This window comes from Python bivittatus, unplaced genomic scaffold (assembly GCF_059951505.1).
Source record: "Python bivittatus isolate LINGU-HERP-01145 unplaced genomic scaffold, Pbiv_v1 ctg000040_np1212, whole genome shotgun sequence".
Lineage (NCBI taxonomy): Eukaryota > Metazoa > Chordata > Lepidosauria > Squamata > Pythonidae > Python > Python bivittatus.
In genome coordinates this window covers 3,095,512-3,109,743 of record NW_028277032.1, presented here as the reverse complement: position 1 = coordinate 3,109,743, position 14,232 = coordinate 3,095,512, and the positions used below count along the sequence as shown (strand labels likewise).

The 14,232-nt window shown below is 45.7% G+C and overlaps 1 protein-coding gene across 2 annotated transcripts in view; it reads left to right on the top strand.

The window, feature by feature from the left end:
* The window catches only part of YARS1 (tyrosyl-tRNA synthetase 1), a 14,595-nt gene extending 363 nt beyond the window's left edge, over positions 1-14,232 (top strand). For both annotated transcript variants that reach the window (XM_088153819.1, XM_088153811.1), the window contains exons 2-14: positions 197-293; positions 3,401-3,547; positions 4,609-4,784; positions 6,124-6,253; positions 6,809-6,889; positions 7,275-7,367; positions 8,149-8,284; positions 9,066-9,151; positions 10,416-10,551; positions 11,943-12,040; positions 12,156-12,349; positions 12,475-12,616; positions 13,857-14,232. In XM_088153819.1, coding sequence (XP_088009945.1) covers positions 237-293; positions 3,401-3,547; positions 4,609-4,784; positions 6,124-6,253; positions 6,809-6,889; positions 7,275-7,367; positions 8,149-8,284; positions 9,066-9,151; positions 10,416-10,551; positions 11,943-12,040; positions 12,156-12,349; positions 12,475-12,616; positions 13,857-13,967 — 1,587 coding nt within the window. In that variant the 5' untranslated portion in view covers positions 197-236 and the 3' untranslated portion in view covers positions 13,968-14,232. The remainder of the gene's footprint in view (positions 1-196; positions 294-3,400; positions 3,548-4,608; positions 4,785-6,123; positions 6,254-6,808; positions 6,890-7,274; positions 7,368-8,148; positions 8,285-9,065; positions 9,152-10,415; positions 10,552-11,942; positions 12,041-12,155; positions 12,350-12,474; positions 12,617-13,856) is intronic.

Below are 14,232 nucleotides of genomic sequence, written 5' to 3'. Positions count from 1 at the left end.
GGAGGCCTCGGTGCTGGGCGACGGGCTGACGGAGCCCGGCAGGCCCCTCGGTGGGCCTGGGCTCCCCTCGCTTAGGCCGGGGCCCTTCTTCCCTTTCTGATCTCGGGGCTCGGAGAAGGAGAAAGGGTCGGCGCCGCGCCTGGGCTGCGGGAGGGGGCTTCCTCCCCTTTAATAACGGCATTTCGTTCGGTTCCAGACTTCCGAGCCTGGTTGGTGAGTCAGCATCTGGCGGCACCATGGGCCATCAACTGACAGCCCAGGAGAAGTATCACCTGATCACCCGGAACTTGCAGGTACCTTGCTGGAAGGGGCGAGGAAGAGGGGAGTGGGACCTCGCGAGGAAGGCCCTTGAGTAAGGAGCGGCGTTTTGGCCCTCTCCGCAGGCGAATGCTGTTGGTTTCTTTAGATTTCCCTGCGGCTTCAGTTCTGCTGCTTGACCCTACCATATGCCTACAGGTAGCCAAAGAAAAGAAGAGGGAAACTTCTGGGTGCCAAAGATATTTATGATAAAGCCCACCCGTTTTGGAAAGATATTTTGCAAAAGGGCAACCAGGAAAAAAGATATTTCTGATTTCTAGTATAATAGTTTGAAGATTTTGATTTTTACTTACAGTAGCTCTTGAACATTCTTCTCTTCTTTTTGCTTTTCTTGTTCCTCCCTCCCATTGGTCATTAAAATAAATATAGATAATGTAGTGACTGTAGATGCTGCCTTGGCTCCCATAAGGTGTTTTTTGCCACTCACCTGGATCTTAAAGATTCATTTAATAAATGAACAGTTGACATACTGCCAAACAAAGTGACAGCTTTTATCATCTTTATTTTGAAGAATGTCTCTGCATTTTGCATGGGCCTCACAGGTATTGCTAGACAGTGAAATTGGTGAATGGCTACCGGCCTTATTGGAAATATGCCTACCTGTCAGATAATTGGCAAAGGAAAGGCGGCGTAGTAGAGAGTATCTTGTAGAGCTAGAAAGCCTGGTTGGGAGTAATTTCACCAATTTGTCTTGTAGCTATTTATTTGCTTGATTTATATCCCACCTTTTTGTTGAAACAGAACACTCAAGCTGGCTTTCAGTTTCACTCAACATTTTGAAAGAGTAATATTTTATTCTAAATGAAAAAGATAATAATGAATAAATTAAAACACAAATAATAAAAACAGTTGACCTGCTTTGAGGCATTTCTTGCTAATTGTGAGTAATTACCTTAGACTGGGGGCTGTCTGTAAGCAAGGACAGACCTTAACACTTACTTGTGAGAGAAGAGTGTCATTATTCAGGATAGACTTCTGATTATTTCGGAAGATTATTTCAATTGGAAATTTAGATAGATCAAATAATTTTAGAGAGCCACTTTGGTGTAGTGGTGAAGGTGCTGGCCTAGAAATCAGAAGACGGTGAGTTCTAGTCTTGCCTTAAGCATGAAAGCCGGCTGGGCGACTTTGGGCCAGTCCCTCTCTCTCAGCCCAACTCACCTCACAGGGTTGTTGTTGTGGGGAAAATAAGAGGAGGAAGGAGTATTATGTATGTTCACTGCCTTAAGTTGTTTATTAAAACATCATAAAGGCAGGATAAAAATATTTTTTTAAAATTAGTAATTCTTTCTTTTTTGAGGCTTCTGCTGAAGAACAAATGTAGGTAGGCTTGTGGGACCTATTCTTTCAGCTAGAATTTTGAATTCCCAGGGGAGCCAAAGGTGAAGTAGCGATTTAGGTAGGCACAAAATACTGGGTATTGCATTAGCCTATAGGCCTTCCTATATTGGAAGACCTTCAAATTCTGACCTCCCTTTCAGTTATTACAAATTGTACAGGGAGTCCCCAGTTTAAGAATGAGTTCCATTCCCAAGATCTGTCCTTAAGTTGAATTTGTATGTAAGCTGGAATAGTATTATTGTATAATGCTGTCTAAATCAGTGTTTCTCAACCTTGGCAACTTTAAGATGTGTGGACTTCAACTTCCAGGATTCCCCAGCCAACTTTGCTGATGCACAATACTGATATAACTAGTATTGTGTAATCAACTCGAACCGTTGTGTATTAATTCGAATCATTGTACATTTAACTCGAAGTTTGCTATAATAGGCTCCCTTCTGAACTATGGGTCATGTGTAAACCAGGTGTTCTTAACCTGGGAATTTAACCTGTATTCTAACAATTGGAGGGGGGAGGCTTTTTTTTGGTGATAATGTTGGACATTTGGGGAGTTGAAAAGCCAGGTCAGTATAGTCCAGGTCATCCAGCAATCTATAATAAATCCTCATAGGTCACTCTGTGGTGATCAGTTATTCCTCTGTATGAATCTGGCCTTGTCAGCAGCTTCCCAGGCATGCAGACCATCCATCCTATGCAAGGGATCCATAATAGGAACATACAGGCATTTACCAACGAACAAGTTGCTTTGGAAATGTGTTGCAAGTAGAAGTTTGAAAATGAAGAAGCTGTCTGTGGAAGGAGGATATACAGAGAAAAAGGAAAATGGCTCTTGTTTAAAGCCACTCGCCTCTCTACATGGGTGCAGCCATCTGCACTACTGAGCATACACCGACAGCGTGAAGAGCAGTGGCTATGATGGTGGAGAAGGTGTGGTACACAAAGGAGGGGAAGAAGCTGGGAGAATGTTGACTAGTGCCAGGAGCCAGTGGGTTTGATGGAGCCGCAGCAGCAGCCGAAGCCTTGGTGGCAGTGGCTGATGAGGGCAGCTTTGGTTGGAGAACCTCTGAGGGGCAGCTTGGGAGGGGAGCAAGGTCAAGAACCCCAGGTGGGTGCAGCAGCACCTGGAAGGATCAGACAGAGCTGTTGCATCAGAGGCTGGAGAAAAGACGGGGGGGGGGAATAGAGGCACAGGAAACAGCTTTGGACTCTTCCTTTTTCCCTCCCCTCAAGTTTTGAAAAAGCCTGGAGTGTTGGCAAGATTCAAGCATTTGAATTACATGAGACTCATTTTCGGGCAGGTTATTAGAAAGGCTGTATTCAGCCAGAACTGTAAATGCTTTAATACAAACCCCTTCAGTCACTCTAGAAATCTGTGCAGCTGTTCTGGTCAAAAGAGAGGAAATAACTCTCTTTTGAGAGGAACAAAGCATCCCTCAAAAATGCCACGGGCAGTCTTCCCTGAAAACTGATGTTGCTGCATGCCTGCTGCAGGCCTGATCAAGGAATGGCACATGCTCAGTGCAGTGGTGAGGAGTCATTACTTGCTCCCTGGAGGGGCAAGGGAAGAGCCATCCTCAGATCCCCTGGGCTTCCAGACAGGTTTAGTTATTTCTTGGGCAATTCGGCTGTTTTATGGATCCTAGGCTTTGGAACGCTTCTGCTGCACTCAAGGCATTTAACCTTGGCTTTTGGTACAGTTACTGTCCCGGCAGAGATACTGAACAATCCCATTTGTTTGCAGGAGGTTCTTGGAGAGGATAAATTGAAAGCCATCTTGAAAGAGCGGGAGCTGAAGATTTACTGGGGAACCGCCACGACGGGCAAGCCTCACATCGCATACTTCGTGCCCATGTCCAAGATCGCAGATTTCCTCAAGGCTGGCTGTGAGGTTGGGCTGGCTCTGCCTTTGGTTTGGACCCTTTGGCTGTTAGGGAGGAGTCGTGTGGTTGCTGCTGCCATATGGGGCAGGAGGGCCTGTGGAGTATCAGAGACCTCTGGAGAGGGAGATGTATGTGCAGGGATGCCAAAGGGAATTGAAGGAGCCAAGGCAAGGAAGCAGATGTTGTGTCCCTAAAGGTTTCCCTTAGCGTGTCTCTTTGGACCTCTCCCCCTGTGTGGGGTTGTGGGTCACTGGATAAACAAAACCAAGCTGTATCTTGGGCGGGAGGGGAGGAGGAAGCAGAAGAATAGTCTGTGCCTTGATAAAGTGATGTCTCTTTAAGTCAAACTTGACTCCTGCTGACTTAGTGGACATAGTCATCTATCTTCCTTGAACCAAACTATTTAAACTATGACCTGAAGCTCACAATTGCACAGAAATCCTAAATTCGTGGGAATTAACTCCCAAATCACCTCATGTTCTCAGGATTTTTATTCATTCAGCAAATAAAATTTGCTGCAGTTGGTAATGATAACATTTTCTGCAGTGGTCAGCAGGCAGCAGTACAAAGTAGAGGGGACTGTGATTTTTCAGGTTTGGAGGAAGGGTTGAGCCTTTAGAGTGTCACAGTCCAGTTGGTGGTGGTGGGAGCTGCGCTTTAGTTTTAGGGTTGGTGGAATCTCCAGGGCTTTCAAGATGGACAGTCATTGACTCTCTCTGTTGTTTTCTGTCTGAAGATTTTGGGGAAGGAGCAGACTTAGCCTTCCCCCAACTCAGTGCAAGGCAATCAGTGGGAATCATGTGACAACCCATTTCTGACCCCATAGCTGCCCAAACCTTGTAGTCCTTGTCCCCCCCCCCCCCAGTTTGGGGGTGGTTTAAGGAGTGAAAAGGGTGCCTTGGAGTTATGCAGACCTCTTCAAATGCCATCATCCCCAAAACTGGTTGATCTTTCATTCTGATTTTGGCTTGTGATGTCTCTGGCTGCACAGGCACACAGGTAAGGTAGGACACGTTGCCTACCCCTGCATAGCCAAAAGCACTGCAGCCCACATGCTTCTCTCCCTCAGGTGACCATTCTGTTTGCTGACCTCCATGCCTACCTTGACAACATGAAGGCTCCATGGGAACTTCTGGAGTTGCGCACTCAGTATTATGAGAATGTCATTAAGTCAATGCTAGAGAGCATTGGGGTGCCTCTGGAGAAGCTCCGGTTCATCCGAGGGACTGACTTCCAGCTCAGCAAGTAAGATTGATCAAAGAAAAGGAGTTCTGGGGGGGCAGAAGCCTTCCTCTTTTTACAGGTAGTTTCTCTATTCGACCGTTCATTCAGCAACCATTCGAAGTTACAACAGTGCTGAATGAAGGGACTTACGACCTGACCCAAAGTTACAGCAATCTGGGCCCTTACGACCAGTTGCCAAGCGCCCTGCAGTCACGTGATTGCCATTTGCAGTCTTCTCTGCCGCCTGCCAGGAAAGCAGCTGGCAGGGAAGGTCACAAGCCGCTGCTGCCTGCCGAGAGGACTCCCTCTCATCTCTGAGGGCTGCCTGAAAAAGCTCCAAGGATTTCAGCACAGGGCATTGTCAGGCAGCCCTGAAAGCTTTCGTGCTGAAATCCACGTAGGATTTTAGCACGGGGGAGTTTAGCTCACAACCATCAAATGCAGAAATTACAATAAAATCAAAAAAACATAAAAGATAGAAGATAAAAGATGCCAAGAGCGCCAGGCAGATGGAATGAAGCAAGGAGTCTCCCGCTCTGCTCACCAAACTCTCCAATGAGAGTTTTAGATTAAGATTGCAACTGTGTTACATTTGAATTAGCCACTATTAATTTCTTACTTCCAAGGAAGGTTGGTGTTGCCCTAGATGACAAAAAGTCTAATGCTAACTTAATTTGCACTGTACTGATTGAATAGCATTTGAATTTCTAATAGTAAATTCTCAATTGAAACAATAAACATGTTTCAAATTTATGCCTAAACTTTCATTAATGCTTTTGTTCATACTGTATAACTTGTTTAATCTTGGATCTTATAATTATATATAAACAAACAAACAATTATTTGCCTAGTATGAAAGTTGGGCCATAATTGCATTTTCCAATCCTTTGTAATAATTGTTGCTAGGTATTTCAATCCATCTCGACTGATATGAAATTCAATAACTTTCTAAAACTATGTGATTCTTATCACTATAAATTACAATTTATCCATACTTGCCATTTTGTGAAATTCATAATTGAGTTGAGATATTCTCTTTTTGTTTTCCTAAGAAAAGCATGCATGTAATCTACAAACAGGTTAATTATGTGATGTTAAATGTTCTTATTTTTTCTAATATTCTGTGCTAATGCTTCAAGAGGAAGACTGAACAGATAGGTGCTTGTGAGCATCCTTGTCTGGTATCTTTGCTTATTTGAAGAGTTAAGTATCCCATTCATTTGTCCCAGGGAACCTAAGGGTCAGCCACCCATCTGATAAAGGTCTGTGTATCCCACTAACTTCTGCAGTCCGAAGACCATTTGTATTTCTGGCAAAGGAAGAACATTCTGTCACACGGACTTACATTCTTTCTGCCTAGGGAATACACACTGGATGTTTATCGACTGTCCTCTGTTGTCACCCAGCATGATGCCAAGAAGGCTGGCGCAGAAGTGGTGAAGCAAGTGGAGCATCCCCTCCTTAGTGGTCTTCTCTACCCTGGGCTGCAGGTACTTCGTGATAACCCTGAAGTAACTTTCAAGGGCCGCATGAGGCCCTTGAAGGTAGAAAGAGACATCCGCATGTTTAGCCAACTGATAACATTTATCTATTTAGAAAGCGCGTTCAGAGTTTATAGTAGGTGTGCAGGGCCTAGCACTTGTAGAGCAGTGAGAGTAGTACAAATAGTCTGCTTTTAAGCCTATTAGAAGTGCTCCAGCCTTGGACTTCCCTAATCTTTGTAGAGTAGGAACATCCCAGGATTTGAGGGGCACACATCTTTGAGGTGCATATGTGAATTTATTTCCCAGCTGAGTTTCATTTGCAAATGTTCTGGGGACTAAAGAATAGTAGGCTGCATAAAAACTAAGACACTGATTATGGTTGAACATTTTGATGAAATAAAGGAAATGGTAAACATTCTTGTTTCTTCACGGTTAGCCTCTGGAACTCATTGCCTCTCAGTTATGGCCATTGCACATGGTATCTTATGAAGAACGAGCAGGGAGCGCTCTGTTAAAGTCAGTGGGTACCTAAGGCGTCCTTTCATCTTGATGTTGCTGCAGGCACTGGATGAAGAGTACCTGAAGGTTGATGCACAATTTGGAGGAGTGGATCAGAGAAAAATTTTCACTTTTGCAGAAAAGGTGAGAACAGAGATACTCTTCCAAGCAGCGAAGGACTGCTAGCCAAAGTTCTGTTGCCCTTGGTTGTAATATAGTGCCCCATGGCTTGGCCAAGATATTTTCCAGGAGCTCTGGCCTCCCCAGCATGGGATGAGCACGACCCCCTGGGATGTTCTCCCTGCCCAGAGAAAGACCAAGTGTGATGGCTGTGACCCACAACTGAGGCCCTGGGTTTCAGGCAGGAGGGGGCATTCCTTTGGCAGTCTGCCTTCCCTCTTCAGCCCTTTTCCTGGAGAAGTCTCTTGAGTCTCTTGAGCCTCTTCGTTCACTAAGCCATATCTCTTCCTTTGAGTCACTGGATTGGTTGTGTGTGATGCGTGCCTGTGTGTTTTTCTCTCTGCTGTAGTACCTTCCGTCCCTGGGCTATGCAAAACGCATCCACCTGATGAACCCCATGGTGCCCGGATTGACGGGCAGCAAAATGAGCTCTTCGGAAGAGGTGGGTTCCCAGCAGCCTGTGCCTGTGGGTGGGGGAGCTGTCCTGGGCTGACCCTCTCAGTGGTTTTCAGGCACGCTCATAGGGCAGGTAATCAATAAAACTGAGGGTACAGGAAGGGGAGTCATAAGCCAAGTAAAGTTATACAGAAAGTATATTGAAGAAATGAAAGGAGGAAAAAATTAAAAACTTGAAGGAATGAAGAAGAAACCAATATCCAAAACCATGTTTTATCAACAGTGAGACAGTGTGGCTAACATCAAAAGAACAGCCTCATTTTTCCAAGCAAAAGAAGGGTCTGCCTGTTTTCATGAACATATTTAGTGAATTCTTACATAACAGCGGAATCCACCCAGTTAAACGGCTGCTCTTTAAATCCAGTATATCTGGTGGTGCCCAGAATGTAGCCTGCAGTCTTCCTTGGTCAGCAGAAGGAGCAGACCGGCAGGTTCTTTAGGTTGTTGTTGCACAAGAGATGCAGGGCAGGTGGGACCTGCAGCAAAATATTGCAGGTGGATGGTTCAGATTCCAGCTGATCATTCACACAGTCAAAGGAAATATAATGAAGGAGAAGAGGCCAGGGAGTGATAATCAAGGATTCAGTCAAAATCACGGGGTAGATATTACACACATGATATTAACCCTGTAATGGCTTTATATAAATACACCCTATTCCAACCCTATCATGGTTCCTCTTATTTGTTTAAAAACTCCAAATAGTTTTGAGGCTTGTGTATAAAGAGGCTAATTTCTGAGCATCTTCTCTTTTTCTCTTCCTTTTTAGGAGTCTAAGATTGATCTCTTGGATCGAAAAGAGGATGTGAAGAAGAAGCTTAAGAAAGCTTTCTGCGAGCCAGGGAATGTGGAGAACAATGGGGTCTTGTCCTTCATCAAGCATGTGCTCTTCCCCCTCAGAGCAGGTAAAGACTCCCAAGCAGCCAAAGGCGTGTGGCAAGAGGGTTCACATTGGGCCTTGAGAAGGTGGGAGAGGAGGATGGGCAATCTGGCCAGGAGAACAGGGAGCCCAGAGACTCTTTTCTTCCTGCGCATTCTCACTACGTACTGCCAGCTGAAACCCTGAACAGCAGGAATGATGCATCTGCCTGGTGGCATTCTGGGATCCTGGGGAAGTCTCTTTAAAGCAGTAAAAGAAGTCAGTGGTGGGCCAAGTTAGGGATCTCTGTGTGAGAGTCCATCTGCCATGTAGCTAATCAATTCGGTTAAGATCCACCTTCTTGTAACTTCAACTTTTAGTATGGTCCTTCCTGTGGGGATAACAGAAATTTAAGTCGTCTTCCTCTTTTACATGGTAGTGCTTCCGGAAGTGTTACGTGCTCATTCTAGCTCCTCTGTCCAGGCTAAGCGGGTTCTTCCCTCCTCCCTCACTGAAATTATTTTCCATACCACTGTCTGCCTCTGAACCTTTTGTGATTTATCTACCACCTTCAACCCTGGATTGGTCATAGTCTTCCAGGAGAAGTTTGGCCTAACACCCAGAGCTCTGAAATGAAATTTAAATCTTTTGGACTCTGGTGAAGAACCTGTTTGGCCTGGAGTCAGTGATGCAGAGAGTCTGGTGGGCGTCAAGGGAAATAATTGTAGGTTGTTGAGATGCTCAGTACCCACACTGGATACTAAATGTGAACTTACGTGTGGTGGCATCTGCAGCTCTTGTTAACAGACATCTTCACTTTTTTGTAGAGTTTGTGATCTTTAGAGATGAGAAGTGGGGAGGAAATAAAACTTACACGAGCTACGGGGATCTCGAGAAGGACTTTGCTGAGCAGGTAACATCTGGAATGGCTCCAGGGTCAGAAGAGCTAGAGTTGCTTGCTTTGGGTTGTATGTTTGATACAAACTCTGATTTCCTTCACTGCACTCATGGAGAAATTTTGCTAGCTGTGCTTTACTCTCAGATGTTTGAAGGAAAACCATCTTTCATTCTGCATACTTAGTAGAGCTGGACACTGTCCAAACTGAGTCACAGAGAGGTGTGACTTAGAATTATATTTGACATCCTTCATATACCAACAGTATATGCAAGTCAGTTTAATGCAAACACAGATATTTTCTTATAATTTGCATCAGATTGATGTAGAACAACATAGGGCCAGTTTGCATATAATAAACAGAAATAGTTTAGAATTCTAGTTTATTGGGGACAAGCAGGTGAATCGGTACGTATTGCTTGATATCTCTCACTTGGTTTCTCTCACCAGCCGAAGAGGCTAAATAAATCAGGATGTCTACAGTTTATTCAGTTGTTAATCAGCCTGAAATCTCTGGTTTGTGAGGGTTGAGGCTGTCAAAATGGAGAGCAAAGAGACTAGATAAAATGGTTAAGCACAGTACAAGTGCCCTCCTTATTCCAATCTCTTACCACAAAAGGTGGGAGAAAGATTTAAACTCTGGGACTGATCTACTGTCTGTTGAATTAAAGTTGGGCATCATGGGGATTTATGTAATTTTTGTGATAACATCACCACATAAATGACATTATGCAAATGATGTAAATTGCAGCAAAAAAAATTGGACTGCTGCATGCAAAGTCCATGGTATCCAGTTTTCATAAATCTTCTGCGTCAGTAATACTAGTTTGCAGTAAAGCTATTATCTAACCATGCCGAGTCCTTAAAATTCTGCAGTTAGCTAGTTACTGAGTGCAGGGAATTGAGTATCTGAAGAGAAACTAAGGAGTGCTCATTCCCATCAAGCTTATTCAGTCACAGCAAGCCAGAATTCTAAAGTATTATTATTGCTGAATGAGACAAATACTTTTCTGTGGAACAAATCCTTTCTTTTTAAAAATGTTCTGTGTTTCATAACTAGCCTTCTAGCTAGGGCACATAGATGTAAATATGCACATTTCTCCTTCGTTCAGTTGGTCTTGTAAAATAAATTCTGATTTAATTGTCCCCGGTGTTGAGAAGGGAGGCACAGACAAAGGAAGACTACTAAGAAGCCACAGGGCAGTACAAGTATGGGGCGCTATGCAGACAGATGGCATCCGAGAAGGGCTAATTTGTTCTGCTTCTTCGATCTTGTGAGCAGATTGTCCATCCTGGGGACTTGAAGAACTCTGTAGAGGTGGCCTTGAATAAGCTCCTGGATCCCATCAGAGAGAAGTTCAGCAGCTCACAAATGAAGAAACTCACCAGCTGTGCATATCCTGATCCATCCAAAGCAAGTAAGGGCTGCAAGAAGGGTGGGAGCTACATCCAGTCTAGCCTTCCACATGCCTAGTGGGCAGGATGCAGTCTGAGGCTGGGGCTTAAGGCGGGAAGTCCTGCTCCTCAAAGAAGGCCCTACCCCGAGACCTCCTCCATTTCTCTGGGCAGCAGGAGACAAGAGCAGTTTTGCTTTGCATTCTCCAATGTGGAGAAAAGTACTCTGTGCCAGAAACCATGGAAAGCCATGCCCCGTGGGGTCTGCACGGAGTGGCATATCTGTGGTGCAGGGTCCCCAGTGAGAAAAGGTGACTGGCAGGAGCCACACAAAGGCTTCTCCATTAAGCTTCCAGCAGCTCCGGGAGTGTTTGCTGACTGGGTCATTCCTCAGCTGGGGATGGGCTCGGCAACCAGACCAGGAATGCCAGGAGGAGAAGCGACTGGCTGGCTGGCTGGACCAAGTGTTCTGAGCTAAAGATGCCTGCAGTGGTTGGCTGGGTTTGTGCAGCACGCTGGGTGAGGCTAAAGTGGGGTAAGACTCTTTGGGATGTGGCACTTGGGGGAATCAGGCAGCCATTAAGCAATAATAAGATTTATTTCATAGCTTTTTTTGGCTTATTTATTTGAAGGCAGAAAATCAAAAACAAAAGCACACCAAGTTAAAAGGGAAAACAACCAAGACGAGATACTGTTAATATAGATACAAATAGTTTGTGTTTACCCTTAACCTTAGGTCTTTTCAAAGCTCTTGATCGTGTTAATTTTTCAGACAGGCATCTCCCACCGATCCAAAGAGAGATGTGCTTACGGCTTTGCAATAATGAACCTAACGGCAAACAACAGGAACCGAATCCATTTTTATATTGTGTCAGTGTACAGGCATTGGGAATCATGCACACTGCACCAACAGTAGGGTTCACTGTAAAGATTGTTGAGTGGGTTTTTCCCATTTCTTCCAAAGCTTTTGATCAAAAGAACTAATTAAACATTTCTACCAAAGATTGTTAGATGTGCCAATTTGTTTGCAAGCCTTCCAGCGCAAGCCAGATGGGTTACAGTTTAAAATAGCATGATATGAGAGAGCAGAAGTTGACCCCGTAGGGTAATTTGCTCAGTCTTACCTCTTCCCGCATCTTCTACACCCCCCAAAGGCAATGAGGGAATCTGTTTTTGTGTGCCCATGGGTTTGATTCTTCTCTGCGCCCCCCTCCACCTCCATTTTGCCTTCTCACTCTTCCCCCTCCTCACTGGCGCATTGCGCAACTGTCTGTTTGAAGCAGAAGCATCCTATGCTTCAGTTGCTTTAAGGAGGCCAGGCTGGTTTGGCTCAGCATACCAAAGCAGGCTGTTACTTTTTGAAAATCCAGCTCCTCTGATGGAACCCCTTCCTTTCTCTGCTGTTTACTTGCAGAAGCTGCTGTGAAAGGCTCCACAAAGAACTCTGACTCCGAGGAAGTAGTACCGTCCCGAGTGGACCTCCGGGTTGGCAAAGTGCTCAGCGTGGAAAAGGTGAGGTGCTGGTGCCACCGTTTGTGGGTGCTTGCAGAGTTATGTCTGCCACGCTAGAGGCTCTTGTTTAAGTTCCCATTGCTGGACCCTGATGCTACTGTTCTGATGCCTGCAGCATCCTGATGCTGATACTCTGTACGTGGAGAAGATTGATGTGGGGGAGCCCGGACCCCGTACCGTGGTCAGTGGTCTGGTAGAGTTTGTGCCCAAGGAAGAGCTCCAGGACAGGCTGGTGGTGCTAGTTTGCAACATGAAGCCCCAGAAGATGCGGGGAGTGGAATCCCAGGCCATGCTGCTTTGCGCTTTCAGGTAGGCAAAGGAAGTGGGGCAGGGCTTGGGTGGAGTTGGGGAGCAGACAGCCTGCTCATGGAAGCATCTTCACTTTGTACTCGCATGTGTTCCCCCATGGATATGTTCTTTCTCCATTGTCTCAGTTCTGGGGATCCCTGCCAAGTAGAGCCCTTGGATCCACCAGCAGGCTCCTGTCCTGGAGAACGAGTATTTGTAGAAGGCTATGAAAACGGCCAACCGGATGATGAGCTGAAACCCAAGAAGAAAGTATTTGAGAAGCTGCAGGTAAGCAGAGAAGCCCCATCTTGGTGCAGATTTACCCTGAGTCCTGAGCAGCACCCACCTTAGTGGTTGGTCACCCAAACAACTCCCCTTGCCTCGGTGTGCTGTGCATCCTAAGGCTGGCTGGAACAGCCTTTGCAGAAGGGCTCAGGAGCAGTTGGAAGAGCTTGGGCATATGCACGGGGCTGCCTATCGCAAATCATACTGGAAGGACAAATGGTGCACATACACTTCCTGTGAAAGAGTGGGCTGGAGGTTTCTGCTTTAAGTGATGCCAGACCTGTGTCTTTGAAGGATCTCAGCACTTTGCATGGCCCATTAATTCTTTGCTCCCTTCGGAGAGGAAGAAGGAAGCATTAGGGATGGGAGGCACTGGAAATACTTCATAGCGTTATTTCCAGTTCTGGAATAAGAACAATGAGGTTGGATGTCCTGATCCACTTTTAATGGATGTTGGAGAATTGGAGAATGGCAGATTCAAAGTAATTAGGTTGATTATGTGGGGATAATAGTGTGATGTATACTCTTGCTCAGTCTTGGCAGTTGCATTCACACACAATGCTAGGTCATAATGTGCTTTGCTTATTCTTCACTTAGGGAAATTTGTGAAAGAGAATCTACTGCTTACAAATCACAGTAGCTGAATTCATACATCACACCAACTCAGAAGGCCTCTCTGGCTTAGTGTGGCCTCTGGAGCCCTTCCAGCGGTTGCCATCAAAACATAACTTTAATGTAATTGTAGAAAAGAAGGAAGATGACCTTGGTGGAGTTATGCCAGCTCCGTTGCCAAGGTAACAAGGAGCAAAACAAAGTCCACAACAGATGAATAATATTTGGAAGAAGCTCAGACAGACACTAAACAAAGTTGAGTTTCTTTCTGACACCTGCTTCAATCTCTCGACTGTGTAATCACTTCCCCAAGTCCCTCCTTCAATGGCTCTTTCCGACCTTCCCGAAAATCAGCTCAGAATTCCTTTGCCCAGGATGACCCTGCATTTCTGCAATTGGTTTTCCCCCAAAGTTGGGCTAAGAGAGAGTGACTCACCCCCCCATCACTCAGTGAGCTTCCAGGTCTGAGGAGGACCTTGAACCTAATCCTCCCATCCTAACCAAACTTCTTAACCCACCACACTACACCAGCCACATGTTGCAACTCAGGAGCTGTACCGTTGAGCAAACATGCTTAGGAACAAACTGTCTTTGACGTTGGGCCTGACGCCGTCTACCTTTTTCTCCTCAGGCTGACCTCCAGATTTCTGAGGGCTTTGTGGCCCAGTGGAAGGGGAAGAACCTTATGACCAATCTGGGGAACCTGACGTGCAAATCTCTGAAAGGGGGCAGCATCCGCTAGAGCCCCCAGCCTGCCCCTCTCCTCTGCCCAGTGTCATTTCCTGCCCATCACTCTTCTCTGTGCTTCCATCGGCCTCCCAGGCAGTGATCCTTGTGCAGCTGCCTTTGACCCAAGAAATCATGAACAGGCTGGACCTCCTGCCTTCAGTGCAGTCAGAAAGGAAAACAACTTCTAGCAGTGGCTGGAGCACTGGGACTCCTTACTCTCGCAGTGGGCTAAAGGTCTGTTTGTGCTGGGGAAGAAAGAGCCTGTTGCTTCGTTTCAC